This window comes from Ambystoma mexicanum, chromosome 4q (genome assembly GCF_040938575.1).
Source record: "Ambystoma mexicanum isolate Mex_15411 chromosome 4q, UKY_AmexF1_1, whole genome shotgun sequence".
In the NCBI taxonomy this organism is placed as follows: Eukaryota; Metazoa; Chordata; class Amphibia; order Caudata; family Ambystomatidae; genus Ambystoma; species Ambystoma mexicanum.
The window spans coordinates 85,339,850-85,361,010 of NC_090928.1; the positions used below are offsets into that span (position 1 = coordinate 85,339,850).

At 44.1% G+C, this 21,161-nt stretch overlaps 1 protein-coding gene across 1 annotated transcript in view; it reads left to right on the plus strand.

Annotated features, from left to right (window-relative positions):
• The first annotated feature begins 2,247 nt into the window (after positions 1 to 2,247).
• Positions 2,248 to 21,161, plus strand: part of LOC138468478 (uncharacterized) — a 219,483-nt gene continuing 200,569 nt past the window's right edge. The window contains exons 1-2 of the mRNA XM_069609005.1: positions 2,248 to 2,316; positions 6,684 to 6,791. Coding sequence (XP_069465106.1) covers positions 2,251 to 2,316; positions 6,684 to 6,791 — 174 coding nt within the window. The 5' untranslated portion in view covers positions 2,248 to 2,250. The remainder of the gene's footprint in view (positions 2,317 to 6,683; positions 6,792 to 21,161) is intronic.

Here is a 21,161-nt window from a genome sequence, read left to right on the forward strand (position 1 = left end):
ATTGCATTTACCAACGGGCTAAACACAGATACGAACATTGTATGAATAACAAGGCATCACAAATTTATGAAATACCTCTACACATGTGTGTTCTATTTTAGTGTTACGACATCAAATGGCGTTTGGCATGCCAGGATAGGGTGTAGCAATTACCTCATAACTCAATCAAAGGTCACGTTGCCTTAATATGCGTCCTGGCATTTCAATCCGAGGCAGGCTTTTCATTCTACGTGACGCACTCACTTTAAAAAATAGGTATTATGCTGCCAAGGGAAGCATAGGATTATTTCATCATTTGGGGAATGTATTAGCATGTCTTTCCATGCTCGCCGCAAAGACATGTAGGGCCCAACTCGCCAATGAAAAGCGTTCTCCTAAAAGCATGTACGCCCACGTTAGTGTGTATATTACCCACGTTTCCCAGAATCTCTGTGGGCCGATTCTACAAGGATGAATGATGTGCAGTTTGTTTCCTTCTGTGAATCAATTTCATGTTACTCAGATGTAAATTATACATCCAAAGCATCTGTTAAGTTCTCAAGGTGGACGTGCTTTCCTTTTGTTAACCAGTACTGCAGAACCAGCAGTGAAGCACATGATACGTGCTGCTGTGGGAAGCGAGCCCAAAATGGAGGAATCCACACGTGGCACTGTGGTTGGCAGCCATTGGCAGAGGTCGCCAGCCAATCGGCAGAGGTCGCTTTTGCGACCTCTGGCGATCCCTAAATGATGTCCCTGCTGATATTCAAAAGTGATTGCTTTCTTGCTTTCATCCAAATCAGTATTCAAAATATTTTCCTTTGGACCGGCATTCATTAAAGTTCGCACCAGTGTAACAGGCTCGCCTGCCACCCCGGTGTTCCCTTTCCTATGTTGACTTATGGCACTCCAGTGAGGCTTCTGGCCGCCACAAGCTGTCTCTCTCTTGTGCAGCACCTTGCTCTGTCTCCAAAGCGGTTCTGTGTGGCTTTGCTCCTGCCACTGATGCGTCCCTTGCAGCCCGGGTCTCACAATGAAGCTTTACCTGGCCACGGCGGGTCCCATTCCGTAGTCTGTCAGAGGCCTACACCTTCTATCAGTTTTACTTCCCACTGCATACTCTCTGCATTGTGCTGTGGCTCTCGAGCACTCCATCTGACACGTCACCTTCCAAGAGAGGTCTGCGCTCCTCCAGCTGTGCTGACTCAATTTTCACCATTCTTGATGCTTTTAAACTTCCCGCCAGGATGATTGGTCCAAAACAACTAGACTGCTAATTGCCAACTTGGAAGTTCTGCATTGTTCTTGCTTGCCTCCTCCTCGTCCCAGTACATAACTGGTGTTTGTATGTGTGTGTGTGTCAATAAAGAGAGGATGTATGTCTCTAGTTGGTCTCTGCCTCGTCCCTGGTGTTTATTGGGAATTCATTCACAGGAAAAGTAGGGAAGGGATTGACAATAGCCCATAAAGACTTGGGGGCATTGGATTCATGGTGAAAGGGAAATGGGGGATACCATGGTGCCTCGTCTTCACTCCCCGAGTCTCCGCCATCAAGGTAATCCTCCCTTGGATCTCAGGTGGATAGCCTAGGGGAACGTATTCGCCTTGGAAGCAAAACGACACAGAGCAACACAGGTTCGATCCCTAGATCTGCGCTTAGAAACCTCTGGGTATTAAGCGCGTCATAAATAAGCTATCATATCATATCATGTCCAACCCCAGGGTCAGGATCCAATATTTCCCGGGCCCCCTGGGAGGAGGATATATTGGGGAAAGAAGTGAGGACGCCCTCAGATTCCTCACATGGGTAACATCAGATGAAGGATCTTTGACCAGCCCACACTCCCTGCCTTTCAAAGGGTCTGCCCTTCTAGTGTGCTGTAGAGTAATACTCTGTAGTATCAGATTAGCCAGGAAAATTCATTTTCATGATTTAACTTCCAGCAATAGACTCATAACCAGGACTGTTGCCAAACATTCATAGACAAAACACCCAAAATTGTCTCTGGCTATCTATAAACTAAATGTTGTGCATTTAGAATATCAAATGTCGTACATGCTAATGTAGACTTGCATACAGAACAGCACCATGACAATACATGGCTGTGCGCTGAAAAAATGAAGACATGAATGTGTGATTCTCTATGTATGTTGCTTCGGTGCTTCTTTATTTTCAAACTGAAAATCAATAGACAATTAATGCAAATAATAAAATGTGTTACGTGAAATATGAACATGAATTATCTTTGTGTCATCCTGCAGGTTGGGGAAATGGGGACGTCCCCAGAAGCACCCAGACCACCACAAAGACATTTTATATTCTTCTGGCTCTTCAAGGTACAGTACATTAATGAGTTCTGAGAAAACAGATGATATTTAATGATATGAGTTTTATTCCACTCACACTCAAATGTTGCCCAAATTGAGAAATGCTGGGTGCTCGTTTGTATCCCTCAAAGCTGGACAAGTTTATTTTTTTTCAGGTTAAGAGGTTAAGACCTAGGACTTTCAAATGTTATGAACCCCTCCATTAATAATTAGCTCACATTTGCTGCTGGGACAGGCAGTGTAGTTTTATTTGACACCCACCTACAGTTAAAGCCTAGGAACCACCTACTATTGACTTGATCTATTTCTTTCTTTATATATGTATTTACTTGACATTTAATTTCCGAATTTATTGAGCCATGGAGTTAGCGGCGAGATGCAGCCGAGCATTGTACATCTTAGGTTAATATGATTACACTTTAGGAAGCAAAGTTACAAAAGTGCTGTGTTGCATTACGTTTAAGCGACAGGAGCAGTACTTAGGGGCGAGGTGAGAAGTGCTTGGCTGAGTGTTTGATCAGGGGTATTTCAGTGTCTGATGAAGGTGCTCCTTGCAGAAGTGGGTCTTGAGTTAATTTATGATTTGCAGAAGAGTGGTTGCAAGTCTAACTAAAAGTTTCTCCTAGTTATCTTATGTTACTTTATGCAAATAGCGTATGAATGATGGTGAATTGGAAAAGGTAACTGAGTAAAAAGCAATATGCTTAAATATTCTCATAAGTAAAAGAAATTGGAATTTTCAGACTACATCATGTTATACTATATATATTTATTTGGTGCACATGCACCAGCAGGCTTCATGGCACTTGCCGGAACAATATCAGAATGGGCAGGAGAGAAGTCTGTAAGTTGAACATCAACGTATTGTGTTACGAATCTGACAACTTGGTCACAAATTCCCTGGAAGCAATACTCTCTCATGTGGCTAGGGAAAGGCAGATGCTACCTGGCTCTGACAATGTGGGTGGCTATCTGTGGGAGGACCATGTGGGAGAGGACAAGCTCCAGGGCGAGAGAAAGAAACTGCATCAAGATAACCCTTCAGTCGTACATTTTAGTGGTCACAAAGGGCCTTTGCAACATTCATACATGCCCTATTGTAACATAGATACTGATTTCCCAGGTTTTTACCTTTCCCCCCCTTTTGGAGGACTGAGATGAGGTAGAAGGATAGAACAATAAGGATACTAGACACAGCAAACCAACGCCACGCTCTAGTCTTTGGAAATTGCAGGGAAAGACTGGGACAATTAAAAGTAACACAGGTGAACCAAATTGGAGAGAGTGAGAAGCAGGATGAGAGAATACCTTTGGGTATTAAGCGCGTTATAAATAAGCGATCATATCATATCATGTCCAACCCCAGGGTCAGGATCCAATATTGATGGCCTTTCCCGGGCCCCCTGGGAGGAGGATATAATGGGGAAAGAAGTGAGGACGCCCTCAGATTCCTCACATGGGTTACATCAGATGAAGGATCTTTGACCAGCCCACACTCCCTGCCTTTCAAAGGGTGTGCCCTTCTAGTGTGCTGTAGAGTAATACTCTGTAGTATCAGAATGGCCAGGAAAATTAATTTTCATGATTTCAAGACTGGAGAGACACCTGTCTTTTGAGGACACTCTGGAGGATGCTGAAGTGCACAGGCCACTGGAGACGGTGTGTCAAGCAATTACCATGTCGGGAGAAGTTCACTGATTACTGACTGCGGGCAGCCAGAGCTGCTGAAGACAGAAGAAAGCAAGATGGGAAGTGAACAACTCCCTGGGTGCATTACCAGTATGTGGACCAGGAGCACAGATGCTGGAGAAACATGAAGTGCACTGAATTGCAATTTATTCGAGTCGAAAATAAAAGCACAAAAAAATGGCTTCCGGGGTTCGGGAGGAAAGACTTTACATAGTCCCTTCTCCCTTTCCTTTGTGGCCATTGATATCAATGTAAAAAAATAAACAAACAAAATGGCTGCCATGGAACAGGGAGAAGGGACTCCATGTAGGCCGGTAATGCCCCGGCGAGGGCTAATGAGATTGCTTGTAACAAGCTCATTGACCCTCACCCGGATACGACTTATCAATACGAAAATTGTTGAAAGAGCAAGGCTGAGTGAAGGCAGAGTAATTCTTACCGATATGAATATTGTTGAAAGAGCAAGCCTTAGTAAAAGCTATTCGAACTTTTTTGAAAGAGCGAACCTAATTGAAGGCAGTGCAACTATGACTGATACGAACATTGTGGAAGGAAAAAGCCTAAACAAGGGCAACAAGGGGAGGAAAATAGAGGATCTGGGGACCTCCCACCAAAACTGAAAAGTCAAATCAAATGTTTGCAAATTCATAAAGAGGGTGTTGCAGACCAAGGAGTTGGCTGAAAATTCTATCTTCCCAAAGAGAATCACCTCCATTTTGTTGGTGTATAACTAATGCCAATAATCACATATAAGATCCAATCATACACTGTATGTGGATGATATGGTTTTGTCTCCAAAGAGTGTTCATAATCTGGGTATTATTATTGGTGAATAAATGAAGCGGTATAGAAGTGTGCCAGGAACAACTTGCGAGGATGTAAGCAGAATGAGGATATAAAATCAGCTTTGAATGAAGATTGTATAGGGCAATAGCAGTTGCGAGGGCAACAAGAAAGTCCTTGCACACAGTAGGCAGAGTAGGTGAGTGAGTTTTACTGCAGCACTGCAAGTGGAGACACATGGATGTCCACAATTGTTGGACGGCTGGCGAGCTGCATGGTTGAGAGAAGGGACAAAGGTGTAAATGAGTAAGCTGAATTTGCGAATGTTAAAACGTGGTAGACAAAGTTGTGTTTAAGTAAGATGACCATGATACAGTGAGAAAGTGATGAAGAAAGAACCCGGGCAGGAAATCCTGCCTTGGTCAAGGTAGCTGACCATGTATCAGGCTTATATTTAATTTTGGTGATGGCTGAGGAAGGGGGAGCGACAGTGATCTAGATGAATGCATTGTCTGAGGTTTAAGCATCAACAAAGAGAGTGAAGGAGTTGAGAGAGGAGGATTGGAAAATGAGGTCAAGTGAAGTGTGATGAGTGTGGGAAGGGATATTGCTAACCAGGGAGTGTTCGGTGGGAGCTGAGGGTGCCACTTTAGTAGAAGGCAAAAGTGCCAGTTATGATGGGTGGGGGTAAGAAGTTGAACAGAGATTTGGTCAAAGAAGGATTGAGTGAAGTTAAAGGGGGATGAGAGAGCTGAAGATGTGTCTTTTTTGATCAACAGATCAGGCCAATACCTTTTTTAGATAATGTAGGTGTGTGTGCGAAGGTATGATCGTCTATATGGATGGAGGTAAGAGTGGTTGTGTCCTCGGGAGGTTGCATGTTTCAGTGAAGACCATCAAGGAGAGTTCGGAGTGACTGGAGTCAAAGTTGTCAGTGAGAATGGAGGCTTTTGTTACAGAGCGATTGGCATGTGATAGGCCTAAAGCGAGATCAGTGTGAGTGTGTAAGAGGGTTATGGGAGAAGGAGGGCTCCAGTGGGAGAAAAATACGGAATACAAGGCTGACATTGTGAAGGTACAGGTGAGAGAGGTGGCCAGGGTTTTGTTTAGGTCTAGGGAAGTTGGGGATGGTAAGAGAGGGTGGCATCAAAAGGGAAGCAGTGGCATTATATTAGAGAGGCAAAATGGAGGCCCCAAGAGAATTAATGAGTGAGGACAGGTAGGAGAATTAATAAGGTGGGCAGGAACAGGGTGAACAACAAGGAGCATGGTGTTTGTGGAGGACAGAGGTTATAGAGGGTTTGAGGACCTAAGAATATACTAATGAGGAGTGGTGCATACTGCATCAGATGGGGATGATTGGAACATGATATGTATATAGGGTATGAATCCTTTTAAGCCAAATAGATGTGACCCGTAGCCTTGTTGTATTCCCATTGATGGAACACGTAGGTGCCACAATAAGAGGATGGCAGTGGCTGCCCCCCACCACTCCCATCCAAGAGGAGGCCTGCTCCTACTAATGAGATCAAGCATAGCTCTATGGAGCGAAGTCTGTGGTCCAAGCTTGAGCTGTTGGGCTGCTTACGCCTGCGCTCAATGACAAGATGAGGGCAATGAGCAGACCCACAGGTGTAGACAACAAATGATCCAGCGATTATGTGACTGCCCACACCAATAAATAGCTAACTGCTCCTAAGTTGTCATCTGGCATGGTGCAGTATAGATGCAGTGGGGGAAACTCTGGGCTCCGAGATGGAGGTGCGTTGTGCTTTTGCTGGCATCTGATCAGCAGCAGGAGTGGACATTGCAAATGTATCTAATGTTTTTTAAAAGTGTGTGACATCCTGAATTTGTGATTAAAAGGTTTTTCAAAGCAGTTTGTTTTTGTTTCCATTCTTCAGCTTTTTAGGCAAAGAAGGGAAACCAGAGGACTACCACAGCAAAACCGGCCGCAGAATGCTTGCGGCTGTAATCTTCTTTCTCCCAAGAAAGACACCTTGAATAAAAAGGTAAAATCTTTAGCCAAGACCTATCCCTGCTTTATATGCCCTGTTTTTCTTTAATTATCCATACCACCAATGTTTTCTAAAAATACTGTTCACTGCATTCACATATTAAGGTGCAGCAATGTGCGCTTCAGGAATATGTGGGGCAATCTAAGAATATAGTTCAAGCCCACCCCATGTCGTATCCTCATGTTGCTCCTGCATTTTACGATTCTCCCAATAGCTTAACACATCACGTGTGCACATGAAGTTGTAGCATTAGCAATTAGTGAGAATGGTAAGCCTAACATTTCACATTGTTACTCACCGGTATGGGGAGTGTGTAAAACAGACCGGTCCTTTTGTGCTGGAGAGTTGCTTGAAGGAGCTCGGGTTGGAGCCTCCACCCGAGCCTCCTCTCTGTGAGGGAATGAACTCTTTAAACTGATATGACCACCTGCTGAACTATACAGACAAGGGGACCGATCAATCAAAAGAGCGGGGAGAACACACCGCCACGGACCCAGCTGTAAAGAAAAGACAATAGATGAATATTCTGTCGGATTCAACCCTGGCTTTCCCCAAGACTATTACCCTTAATAGAGTACCTGAGTGAGTTCCCCTTAAGCCACAAAAAAGGACCTAGAGCAACCTATAAAGCAGAAGAGACTTTAGATACTAGCTAAATGTAAAACTGCCCAATGATGGTAATCAAGGAAATATACTTTACCACTGGTGGAGGTAAGAGTAGTGTAAAGAATCCTGGGCAACAACAAAAGTATAAAACAAAAAAAAAGGAAGGTTTGTAGGGTAGCTATCCCCGGACGGAACGAGGGTCGCACTGGTTTTGGGATGGTGCACCACAGCAAAGCGTTCCAAAATGCACTTTAGAAATGAAGCAATGTTATCCACAGATGAGGTAACAGTTCGATGAAGACAGGATTCCAAAATGAAGAATTGTTCTTACCAGTGTTATTTCCCAGAAGAACGGAAGCACTCTGAGGAAGGGTTTCAAGAGTTCGTGGCCAAGTGAGATATGGTATTCAAACAGGAAGTAGCGGTAGCAAAATCACAATCCAGGAGTCCAGGAGCAGGCAAGGGGTCTGGTACACAGACGGTCAACAAACAATACCAAAGTAGAATCAAGATGTAGGAGTGCGTGTGCAGGCAAGGTTGGTACACGGAAAAAACAGGATACTTCTGGAATTAAGGTACAGAAGTAGCATTTCCAAAAATGCCAGTTGTAACTATAAACAGAAGCAGCGTTCTGAAAACCGCTGTAGTTTAAATACAACAAGGAGGCGTGACATAATCGAAAATGAGGCTCCCGTATTAATGCCGGGAACTACAATCCATGGCAGGTTTTCTGGAAAATGTAGTTTGTTGCAGCTATTCTCCATGGCAGCTGCCAGTATGAGAAAAAAGGTGCATGACGGCGCCGTAGCCCCTTATGAAGAGCAACCACTTCCTTGTTCCTCTATCTGGCCTTCCATAGAGCTCCCCAACTGTCCTTGTTAACGCGGGAGACTGAAGAGGCATGGGGCAGACCCTGGGGAGTGTGATGCGGCGAAGGTCGAGGTGTAACACACATATCATTTTTCGTCATTCATGAGCTAATCGCCTGAATGATCGGCGGTACATCCTTCTCTCCCTTCTAAATGTCTGTCTGTCTCGCTTTCCCTCCTCTCTTTCTCTAAACCACATGCTTCAAATTAGGTAATCAAATGTTATAAAGCAGCACGCCCTTCCTGGAGCCTGTTTTCTTATGCAAGATTTACACAAGTGGTGCTCTGTGGCATCAATCGCCTATTTTGGCTGACAATGTTATTGCATTTTTGTTATGTTAATGATGGAAGTTGAGTGCCTAGAAGCCAGATATCAGAACAGTGATGAATTGGCAACACATTGAAGATCTTTTTATCAGGATTATAACCTTTTTTGGTGGACTCCTGAGGATATTCTTCACCAGAAAAGATATGCCATTGCATATACAGTAATATATCTTAGAGGTACATGTATTTGCTGTGATGTGTACTCATTTTTAAATGCAGATTTGGAGTATCAGGAACCACATCACCTTCTCTGCAATGACTGTTCTTGAGGATGCTCTGTGTGGCCAATGTTTAACAGGTCACAGGAATTAACATTCTGCTGAATTAGCTTGTTGTCAAGTGGCTGAGATCCTCAGAATTTCTAGAAAACCACACCAGGGGGTGATTCACAGAAACGTTTACGGTGGTTATGTGCACCCAGAAAAAGGGATTTTTCCAAGGGATTTCAATGACCCATTCAAATTCACCAACTACATGGTCAAGGCTTGAAAGTTCACCTATGACATGGGGCGGATCCCTTGATGTATTGAGCATGTACTGAAATTAGAAGCCTTTATAATACATGGACCAAAGAAAAAGAAATGTCAAATTATCAATTCATCTATGTCTTCATGCGGGGAAGCGGATCAATGTACATTAAAAAAATGTCCCTGTGCATATATGGGGCAAAAAGTAAAATGTCGGATACCAAGTGGATTACTAAAATGGTTATTTGAACTTCTTTCACAAATTTGGGTTAAAGTACAATGGATTTGTGAACAACACAATAGACATAAGCAATTGTGTATTTTGCACCTAAACTACTCATTATAGGTATAGGCACATCGAATTTACTTAAAGCTCTGAATTAATTGAATTAATGGCAATTCCTCCTGTTTGTTGTACTCAGCATATTCAGATTGTATTATATGCTGACATAGCGGTGTGCTTAGAGCTTACAAAGTAAATAGAACATTGTAATGATAATGGACAGAAAATAAATATGGATACGACCACGACACTGACTTTCCCTAAATAGAAAAAAACGTTTTTCATGGTCTATAAACTCCACTAATCTTGAACTTGTAAAATAATACAGTTATATCTGAGTAAAATCTGATACAGATACTACCTTGAAATATCATCTACATTTCATATCAACCTGTTCTTTAGCAACAAGTGGAGCACTAAATACAAATTTATAAAAGGCACGGCTTTGTAGTGTAAACTACACAAAAAATGCTTTCGAGATGAAAATACCTTCACCATTATTTGCATGGGAGCGGTTATCTTTCCCTGCCAATAGTGCCACTGCACCTTGTAATGCTTCCATTTATGATGTGATTTTGTCTAACACTGCTAAAACGAATCTAACTGGTACTACCATTGTATCGGCCTTCAACCACATCTCAAATGTGACTGACAACCATAACCTTGACAATGCCCCTACAAGTCTGGCTCCCAATAGCACTTCTCCTATCGACTCGGGTTAATACAGTGCCAAAGCAGGCACACACAAACCCCAGGGTCCTCTTCTCAATCTAGTCTTGGTCAGTGCCTGCTCACTACCTGTCCATGCTCTTGACATCCATGACTTCCTGTCCTATCCCTCGACATCCCATTAGGCTACACTATTTTCAGGAGCGATAGACTGAACTTCAAAGGAGGTGGAGTCGCCCTCATAGCAAAAGACCACTTTCGCATTGGGCAACTCAACACCTTGCTCACCCACAACTGCGACATCCCCTCCCAAGAACTGACCATCCCCCTTACCAACACAATCACAGTCCATGTTGTCAACCACCCACCTGGCCTCATCCTGAAATTTGAAGAACACCTACTTCATACATTAGGAGATCATAGAAAGCCCTCCTCTGAAGTGATTGTCCTGGGAAATCTAAATCTAAACCTTAACAACCACACTGACCTACAAGTCACCTTGCTAGCAAATTCACTAACTGCCTTAGGATTCAGTGAGCGCATCTCAACTGCCATATCTCGGGCAAGTACAATATTCTCTTCCCATTGTCAGACCACCACATCATTGCCTTCACTATCCCCCTTGGCCTACAAAATAAACCTCCTACCAAGATGCTACTGCCTTCTCTGGTGCTAGGCTCCCACAGGTTAACCAATGACAGCCTCCTAGCATTCCTCAATGTCCTGAAACCAGAGTTCTTGGACGCTTCTGATCCCAAGAATCTAGTTGATATTTTCACCAAAACACTAACCAGCGCAATTGACACCATTGCCCCCTTAGTTCCCAAAAAGCCAAATCTGTAGGTCATTTCAACATTACACCCAGGACCTTTTGGATCTTAGAATGAAAAAAAGACTTGGCGAAGCAAGTTGGAAGAAGATCTCCTCCAATGCCTTAAAACACAAGTTCACAAAACTATCCAAACAATATAAACAAGCTATTATTCAATCCAAAGTCACTACCTTCAACACAAGAATAGCTAAAGCCAAATTGGACACCAGAGAACTATTCTCCATCCTTAAGGAACTGGAATCCCTGGCCCCCCCTGACCAAAGACTCAGCCTGGTGTGCTAGCATTCAGAAATTCAGAATGCCATTCTGCAAAAAATGTACATGCTTCACAATAAATGCTATCCAAACAAGCCAGCCTAAAGCACTCATGTCTGGGTACGAAGCCACCTACATGCCTACCTGTAATCCCAAGAAACCCATTATTCAGCTTTAGTAAAATCACTGAACAGGAAACTTCACAGATCTTAAAAAGCCTACAGCCATCAACATGCAAAGGGGATGTTTTCCAGGCCCCCCTCATCAAAGACTGTGCTGAAGCACTGGCTCCGTTCATCACAGCATTCATCAACTCCTCCTTCTCGACAGGAACAGTACCGTCCAGCCTCAAAGAAGCCTGTGTTCTCTCAACCCTGCCCTAACCAACAATTACAGGTCCATCACCACAGTCTCCTTCTTATTAGAAATACTTGACAGAGCAGCATACGTTCACATTCAACATCATCTAGAGGCAAACCACATCCTTGGAGTCCATCAGTCTGGCTTCCACCCACAGCATGAAGTCCGCACTCCAGGACCTGAAAAATCAGGTTGACGAGATCAGGGATGAGGGTAAACCCAAACTACTTTGCCTCCTACATATCTGTGTGGCCTTTGACTTAGCAGACAATAATATACTTTGCCACCACCTTAGCTCTGCAGCTTCCTTCTCCCTGGAAGTGGCATCCTGGATCACTTCCTTCCTAGAAGGTAGAGCAATATAATTCTTCTTCGAAAATGCCTTTGCTGCACCCTCCCCCATCTGTTGGGGAGTACCTGAAGGGTCTTGCATCTCGCCGACTCTGTAAAACATATTCACAAAGCCACTATTTGACCTTCTAGACTCTCACGGCATAGCCTACACTAACTATGCCAAAGACACGCACATTTGCCTCCCCCTCTCTGGCAATTACACCAATGAAGCTGCCACGTTGAGCTCAACCTACACTACCATCCAAGCGTGGATGGCGACTCATGGCCTCTGTCTCAATGACGAGAAGACCAAACTTCTCCTTGATGGATCTTCAACAGTGCTAGAAAAACTTGACCTAGATTTTTTTCAGCCTTCAACATCGATGGCACCCTGATCTCAGTCTCACCAGTGGTCAAAACCCTAGGGATCTTCCTTGATGCAACACTTTCCTTAACCCGTCAAGTAAATGCAATCTCTTCCTCCGCCGCCTACTCAACCAAATTGCTAAATGCTGTCAGACCCTTCCTCTCCACAGACAGCTACCTAACAATCGCTCAAGCAGTGGTTGACACTAAGTTGGACTATTGTAATGTACTGTTCGCCCGTACCTCTGCTCACAACATACAAAAACTCCAGACCATGCAAAATAACGCCTTCCGTGCTGTCCTGAGCATTTCTAGATTGGAACTCATCTCGGCTGCCCGAAAAGCAGGACATTGGCTCCCCATCCATGAAAGAATATCATTTAAGACACTCACAATCCCACACAGGTGCATCTCTAAATCCACCCCAGCCTACCTGGCACAATAAAATTCCTAAGACTCACTGGTCCAGAACTCCATACACCCATGGACGTGCTCAACCCAAGTTCAAATGCGTCAAAGCGGGAGGGACAAGCATCACAGTCATTGCTGCTAAACAATGGCATTCTCTCCCACATGCGTTAAGGGAGGTTGAATCCTACTGGGTCTTTGGCCGAGCCCTTAAAACCTGGTTGTTTTGCCCAAACCGTGTTCGCCATGCAAGCCTGTACACTCTTTATATAACTGTATATGCACTTGTCTGCTCATGATCACTGCCTCTGGGCCACATGTAACTGGATCAACCACACCACCTAGATGCCGAAGGGTTTTTGTGTGCTATACAAATGAAAAAAATAAAAATAAGTATAAGGTCGTAAGTGCAATGGGACTGTGGAAAGTAGGATCTACGAGAGTATAACTCAAGTTAGGCATGCCACTACGATGAAAGCCCAATTGCTATACTTGGGACTAATGGTTATATTGTATAACAATCCTGCTGACATAAGGTGGTGGTGGTGGGGGTTACAGCAAGCAACACCGGAAACACCAACATAGCTACTATATAGCAATTTAGTTAAGCATAAGGAGACAAGATGTCAGTTTCTGCATTTGGTCACACATTTTTAATTTGAATGGTTAAATACTTAAAGAGCTAAACCAGAAAGAAAAATATTCAAAAGCAAGAAATGATGAAAGCTGGCTTGGATTCAGCTAAATTGTATTGTTTAAGGATCAGTATTGATCAGGATCAGTTTAAGTATTGCAGCACCCAAATAAACTGCAGAGGTGCATTGCGTATCTATGGGTAAATGAGATGAAATTATTTTTATGAAATTAAAAATGGGAAATCTGGCCATAAAAGCAATTGAGGGAGCAACAAGGGGGGAACCTTTATGGAAAGATGTCGCTTCCAATGCTCACAGAGTCTGCAAGATATTGTGCATGTTCTATTTCCTTTCAAACACACACCATTCGTGATATTGATTCTCTGTGCAATGAATTAAATAATAAGTCCCACTATGGTTATGGGACTCGAACTTGATGAGTGCCGCAATAAATAATAAATAATCACAGCCTAAGCTTGTCCTTTTTTAAAAGAAAATACTTCTAACCTAAGGAAATCCCATGGATTAGTTGTTCTTCAATTTACCAAATCAATTTGTCAATTGTCATGAGACCCCTTCCAATATAAACTGCAAAAATAAAACATTGATTAAAAGAGCCTAAATTAAAAGGAATGTTTCTATGTTTGTATTGAGTTAATGTCAAATAGTCATTAAACTGCACTAATATGTGAATATTGACTGAATGAAAATGCTCTTGGTTTTGAGAATCATTTAGATATGATTCGCCACAGCTTGCTAGATCACTCTGTATTAAGTTCAGTATTATTATAATCTCAGTAAAGTTTTTGAAAAAGGAATGGTCTGCAGTACAATCAGAATTATGTATTGTATGTTCATCATATAAAGAGATATGTGAGGAGTCAGAATTGAAACACAAACACTTGTTAGCCATGATTTTTGTTAAAGACTCTCATTGAAATTAAAAAGGGAAAAGGACTCTCTGACCCGGCTCTAAGATGAATTCCCCTACCTAAACCAAAACTAATAATCTGCCTGTGTCATAATGTCAAAACAAACACTGTCCTCTGTCCAAAGTTCTATTCTGACCCTCACTCTAAAACTAAACTTTGATGTGAAACAGGAAATGTCTTTAACCTTGGGAGTTTTTTTAGAAAAGTGTTCAGAAAATAAAAAATAAATGGCTCTAACACAAAAGTTCTTCCAGGGTTGGGATCAGTGTTCCAGAGGGTGGTTCCCATCCCCTTGATTCCTCTTTGCTCTCCAAGAGTTTCCGATACAACAATTCGTTGTGCCTTCCTAGGCTCATAACACTGGTGTTCAAACTTGTTTGAATTGGCAATGGTATTTTCCCAATATCTGGTAGCTATTCTGCCAGGATTTTACTTCTCTTCTCCTGGACAACACAATACCTACTCTAGTCCTGATGTTTCCTCTCATAACCCCTTTGTTTTAAGACACGATTATTTACTTATTAATTTTGTAGATGGACAAAATCTCAAAAATGTTCAACATTTTCACAATATTGACAGTTCTATTAAGAACTTTAAGACTATTTTTTTAAAAACACATAAAAAACATGTGATCACTTATGTCATAAACATAAAACATACAAGACAGATCCCTACTATTAGGTGATGCATACACATGGATTGTCACAGCCACCATAAATGCAACACAATTTCAAAAAACATTTTTAATGAAAGAGAGAATCTTTACTGGGGTACAAAAATGGCATTCAAGTATGTTCCTCTTTTTTCTTAAAAACAATGCAGAAAAACAGTGAGATTGTTTTTGTTAACACCTATCCTCGCTACTCTTGGTACTATATTATTTAGTCACAGTCATACATAATACACTTGAGGAATCCAATCCAATCTAGGTGTTCGGGAAAGAGATTCAGGAAAGAGTTCCTGTGTAAGTCGACATATGTTTTGGCCTTTATAAGACATACTGCACTATCTCAAGTGCCGTCGGTCTGGTAGATGTTGAAGCCATCTTCAGGACAAAGAATTTTGATGAGAATTCAATTCTTTCCCCAATACTCAAGTCTTCAATTTTAATGTGATGTCCAACACACACCAAATTGGGGACTTGAGATTTTCTAGAAAGACGACTTTTCTCTTGAAGTCTGATCTAAGGAAGGGAGAAAAAAAGACATTGGTAATTCCAGAAAGGCATGCTAGGACAGCAAAACATCATAGCAATAAGACCTACCTGAAAGACTCACGTCGGGCTAGCATCAGTGAAGTAACTCGACCGCCATTGCCCGCAAAGCACCATGCGCCCCTGCCGAGACAGCAGGACGGAGAACCCGCCAACATCAAGAACAAGGATTCTTCCGCTGGTCACTACCGGGCATGGCATGGAGGGATACCTGGACACCAATTACTGGGTGCGCCCCCGTGGAACCAGGTGAGCGTAACAGAACGCAAAGCCTCCAAACTAAAATCCACCTGGGCGCCATGGAAACCTCAGAACTAGACCAATTGGCCCATCTGATAGGAGAATTACGCGCCGAGGTTCAATCTGCCCGCCAGGAGACTAATGCTCTCCGAAGAGATTTAATTGTGACTAAGGAGCGCACAGAAGACCTTAGCAGACAATACTTGCAATCACAGGCAGGCCAGACACCTCTGCCGGGAGGCAATCCAACGATGCAGAACCCTACACTGCCTTCCGCTTCTTCAACTCCGTAGCAAATTACTCTACCAGGAGCAGGTCCTTTAGCCCCACCGGAACGATTTACAGGCGATCCACGGAAATATGCCTCTTTCATGACTCAATGCCGCCTTCACTTTCTTTGCAGGCCAGGAGCATTTCCAAATGACCAAGCTCGGGTGGCCTTTGTTCTATCGTATTTGAGCGGTAGCGCAGCAGATTGGTCAGTACCATTAGTGACCCATGATGATCCTATATTACATGACTTTGGGGGATTTCAGAGGGAGATGGAGAAGCTGTTTGCCCGTCACACTCGAGAACAAGCAGTGGACAATGAACTCCTTTCCCTCCGACAAGGAAATCAGTATTTGATAACGTACATCGCAACTTTCAACAGACTGGTCGCTGAAGCTAGGTGGCCTGAAAACAAGAGAACCACGTTGTTTCATTGCGGTTTAAGGGGAGAGTTAAAAGAAGTTCTAGCTCAAGTAGTGGATCCCCCTCGAGACTGTTCAGAGTTCATAAACGTAGTCGTGCAATTAGATCATCGGATGCAAGACCGAAAAGCAGATCGCTCCAAAATTGATCCACGGGCAGTGTATGTTCGGTGAAGAGACTATGTAACTCGTGCACAAGAAAACCCTGTGGAGCCCATGCAACTTGGGGGAGTGCGACCCCCGTTAACCAAACAAGAGCGAGACAAAAGAAGGCAGCACAACTATGCCTGTACTGTGGAAAATCAGGACACTTTCTGAAGGACTGCCCAGTAAAATCCCCTAGGAAGGTCGTCAGGGCCACTGAGAAAGATGAGGAAAAAGAACCTAAGTCGGAAAACTACCCAGCTCGACAAACGTAGAGGTCAGTTTGTAGAGTGAGAGAAAGGAGCCATCGACCTCACACTTTGCATTACCAGTGATCCTAATCAACAACCAACAATCCTCAAGAATGCATGCCATTGATGCTTACATCGACAGTGGGGCAGTCAGAAATTATATTGATAAGGATCTGGTTACAGAGACGGGACTCCCCTTATGTTCCAAGCCGACTACTGATAAGGTGACTACAGTTGATGGAACTGAAATTGCTTCCGGACCCGTTACCCAATGCACAACTGAAATAACATTGCTGTGTCAGGATGGGCATAGAGAACTCATTTTGTTTGACATCATCAAAGCGCCTCAATTTCGGCTTATATTAGGGATGCCATGGTTAGTCGCTCATAATCCTTTGATTAACTGGCGAGACAGGAAATTAACCTTCCCCAGTGACTGTTCTCTAACCTGTTATTACCAAGAACAGAAGACAGCTTGCAGTAGTTCAACAACTCCCCAAACAACGACATCTGGCTTGGGTGCAATCAGTAATCTGCCTGAGGAATACCGCGATTTCCAGGATGTATTCCAGAAGGACCAGGCAAATACCCTGCCACCCCACAGGCCCTATGACTGTCAAATCAACCTTGTCCCTGGTGCCCAAGTCCCCTGTGGGAGAATCTATGCTCTAACTGAACCCGAAAACCTTCACCTGAAGTCCTATTTAGACCAATACCTTGCAAGCTGATTCATCCGTCCCTCGAAGTCCCCTGCAGCCAGTCCTTTGTTCTTCGTACCGAAAAAAGAAGGGGACTTAAGGACCTGTATTGACTACTGCGCATTGAACCAGATCACTGTAAAGAACTGTTACCCTTTGCCACTCATTCCGGAAATGCTGGGCTAGGTCAAAAATGCACAAATTTACACCAAATTGGACCTGCAGGGAGCATATCACCTGGTTCGGGTCATAAGCGGTGACGAATGGAAAACTGCTTTCTGTACTAAATATGGTTTGTTCGAATATCAAGTCATGCCCTTTCGGTTATGCAACGCGCCGGCAGCATTCCAATACTTCATGAATGACGTCCTGAGAGAGCTAATTGATGTCTGCGCCTTGGTGTACATTGATGACATCCTGGTGTACTCAACTTCCAAACAAGACCATGTCAAACATGTCCGTTCAGTCCTCGCCAAACTCCGTGAACATCGTTTATTTTCCAAGATGGAAAAGTGCCATTTTCACGTAACCGAAGTAGAGTTTCTAGGCTTCATTCTTACTCCCGGAGGCATCAAGATGGACCTTCACAAAGTCGACGCCGTTCTAAAATGGCCATCACCAACGTCTGTAAAAGGAGTACAAAGCATGTTAGGCTTTGCAAACTTTTATCGCCGGTTTATTCCAGACTTCTCCCAAATCGTACACCCAATCACTGCATTACTGCGAAAAAATAACAAAAAATTCGCCTGGACTGAAGACGCAGAAAAGGCTTTTCAGGAACTAAAAAAAAGGTACCATCGAAACTTCCCGACTAAACCTGGACGGGACAGAAGGAACACCTTGAGAGGGGCCTGGGGTGGAGTGCTGTCACGACCCTTACCCCGAAGCCCCCCTGGCCTACCCATGGGCCAGGGGGAGCCTTGACCCCAGTCTCCTCTAAATCCCAACAAAGGCCTTCTTGGGGCCAGTCCTGGCGCATTTTTGTGCGAGGCTCATACTTAATAATGAGTTTGTGCTTGGGAACTACTTTTTGTTACTGTCATTCAATGTGGAAGCATCCACAGAATCAGGCTTCTTGGAACCTGGCTTGCAGAAGGATGGTTTGGGTGTGGCACCTTGGAACTCTTTTACCTGGACTTCTTTCTTGAAGCTATTTAAACCACGCCCGACTGGACTGACACGCTTCACGTTAGTTTGCAATAAACTGCAACGTGAGGCTCACCACGTTCGGCTTCAGCCACGAGCCTCGGATAAACAGCATCTACAGAAAAAGAAAGAAGACATTGTTAAAAAAGGTTGCAGCTTACCTGAATTCCATCTTTAGCGGTTCTCAGCTCTTCCGACCGGCATCCTGGAACCAGCGCTCCTTCGGATCGACAGACCTGCAGAAAGGGAAAGACAAGGCTTTAGACATTTTAGACAGTTAACAAACTCCGCTAAAAGGCTTACCTTCCCACCCGCACCTCATTCCGCAACATCTCTGGAATTCTACACTCCGACAGAGTACCGCGACCTGTGAAGACAAAAGATAACAGGTTAGCAAAGGGAAGGCACCTTAGCGCTGCGTTAAGCGCCAACTCGCTGCGTCTAGGCGCTCCAAAAACGCTAATACTTACCAGCGAACCCCCGAATCCAATCTTCGCAATGAATTGGACTTCCACGTACCTAAGGAAGAGAAAAAAGACATTGTTAATTCCAGAAAGGCATGTTAGGACAGCAAAACATCATAGCAATAAGACCTACCTGAAAGACTCACGTCGGGCCGGCATCAGTGAAGTAACTCGACCGCCATTGCCCACAAAGCACCACTCGCCCATGCCGAGACCGCAGGACGCAGAACCCACCAACATCAAGAACGAGGATTCTTCAGCTGGTCACTACCAGGCATCGCAGGGAGGGATACCTGGACACCGATTACTGGGTGGCGCCCCCGTGGGACCAGGTGAGCGTAACACTTTCCTGCTCCTCTAGAACTATCAAAGAGAACGTTGCCTCTCTTGCTTCCTGCTTGGCAGGGTTGTCTCTAACCAATCCCTTGACCCCGGCTCCTTCCCTTCACCCCTCAAGCACTCCCTTGTGCACCCTCTCCTAAAAAAGCCATCTGCTGACCCTTCTTGCCACTACCCCTTTCTTGTGAAAACTCTTGGAGAAGTTGGTCATCTCCCAACTAATTCATCACGCTGAATCTGGTTCTAAAAACGTGGGTGTCATCTTTCACTCCTCTCTCTCCTTCTCACCTAATATCCTTGACCTTGTCAAGAAGGCCCACTATCAGCTTCACCTCCTCAGAGGCATTCTCCGTTTTCTAACCTTCCCCCAGAAGCTCAACATCTCCAGATCTCTGGTTCTCTCAAGGCTTGATTATTGGAACAGCCTCTTCCTTAACCTACCCCTCTCCTCACTCCGCCCTCTTTAACTAATTCACAATAGGACTGCAAGACTTATCATTGGCCTCAAGCCCACGGATCTCATATCCCCCAGCCCTAAAATCTCCCCACTGGCTCCTGGAGGTTGCAAGGATCAAATTCAAGACCCACTGCATCATATACAAGGCTTTCTGGGGCCTGGTACCGTGCTATATTCAACACTCTCTCCCTAAATACCTCCCTGCTATAGTCCTTCAGTCCTCTAGTTCCAACTCCCTGCAGATAAGACATTTCTCCAAGCAGAGAGTGGGGTGGAGGGTAGATCTCTCTCTTCTGCAGGAGCCTCCCTTTGGAATGGTCTCCCTGCCCCTCTACGTCTTGAGCCGGCTTTCCTTAAGTTCAGGAAGCTCCTCAAGATCTTCCTTTCTCCTCCACCTCTATCACCCTCCTCTGCTAGTCTCCTCCTGCCACTACAGCTGGATGCCTGTGCCTCTAATGAATCTCGCTGGGGCCAGGCCTTCCACCCTCCAGCCTCCCCTTTGTACCCCTTCCTAACAGCAATACCTTCTGTGGCTGGTCCCCCCCATGCATTATCACCCTACCCCTACATTCCCCTGGCACTATCCCTCCTGGCACTCCTCCTTCACTTCTCCCCTCTCCCTCCACCCATTCCTTCCCTTTCCCTGACCTTTCCCCTCCACCTACACTTGATACTGCACTTGCACGATCCGAATGTCAAAAGGCCTAGTAGGACCTTTACTCTTGTTTTCTCCTATGTCTCCCCTCCCCATCTTTGTCTCGTGGCACCTGGAAACATTTTCTGCTACATAGGCACCATAAAAATGTTCAATAAATTCATAAAATGAGGGGGATTAAAGCCCCACTCTATATGACTAATTCGGTTCCATGTAATAATGTCCCCTCAAAAATAACGCCATGCAAATAAATCGTCGAAAAATGGCATTTTTTTGCTCGGACATCGTTAGATGGAACATGAGGGGGACATCCCTGCAACCCCCAAACCCTTTTTTTTCTCCAAGGGGAGTGAGGGACACCTCCGTCAACCCCTCTCCCCGTCTCTATTTATGTGGTCACTTATATAATGTCACTGCAACCTTTTCCCGGCGACATTATATACGGCGACCATGTATATAGGGATATTATTACCTGATAGAACTAATCCAGAGTCCACTCTATCTGTGCAAAAAAGATCACGTTAGTTTTAAGAAATTCCGCTAAGATTGAACTAGCCTCTTTCACAATTTCACATCTAATGAGTGACAGCAGAGTTGTTTTCTGCACACATTATCGTAATGTAGAGTAACCCTTTCAGGATCTTATGCATTATGGCAAGTACCGTTAGGCCCAATTTGAGCCTGATTGCCTGGATCTGCGTGGAATTAGAAAGTCATTGTATT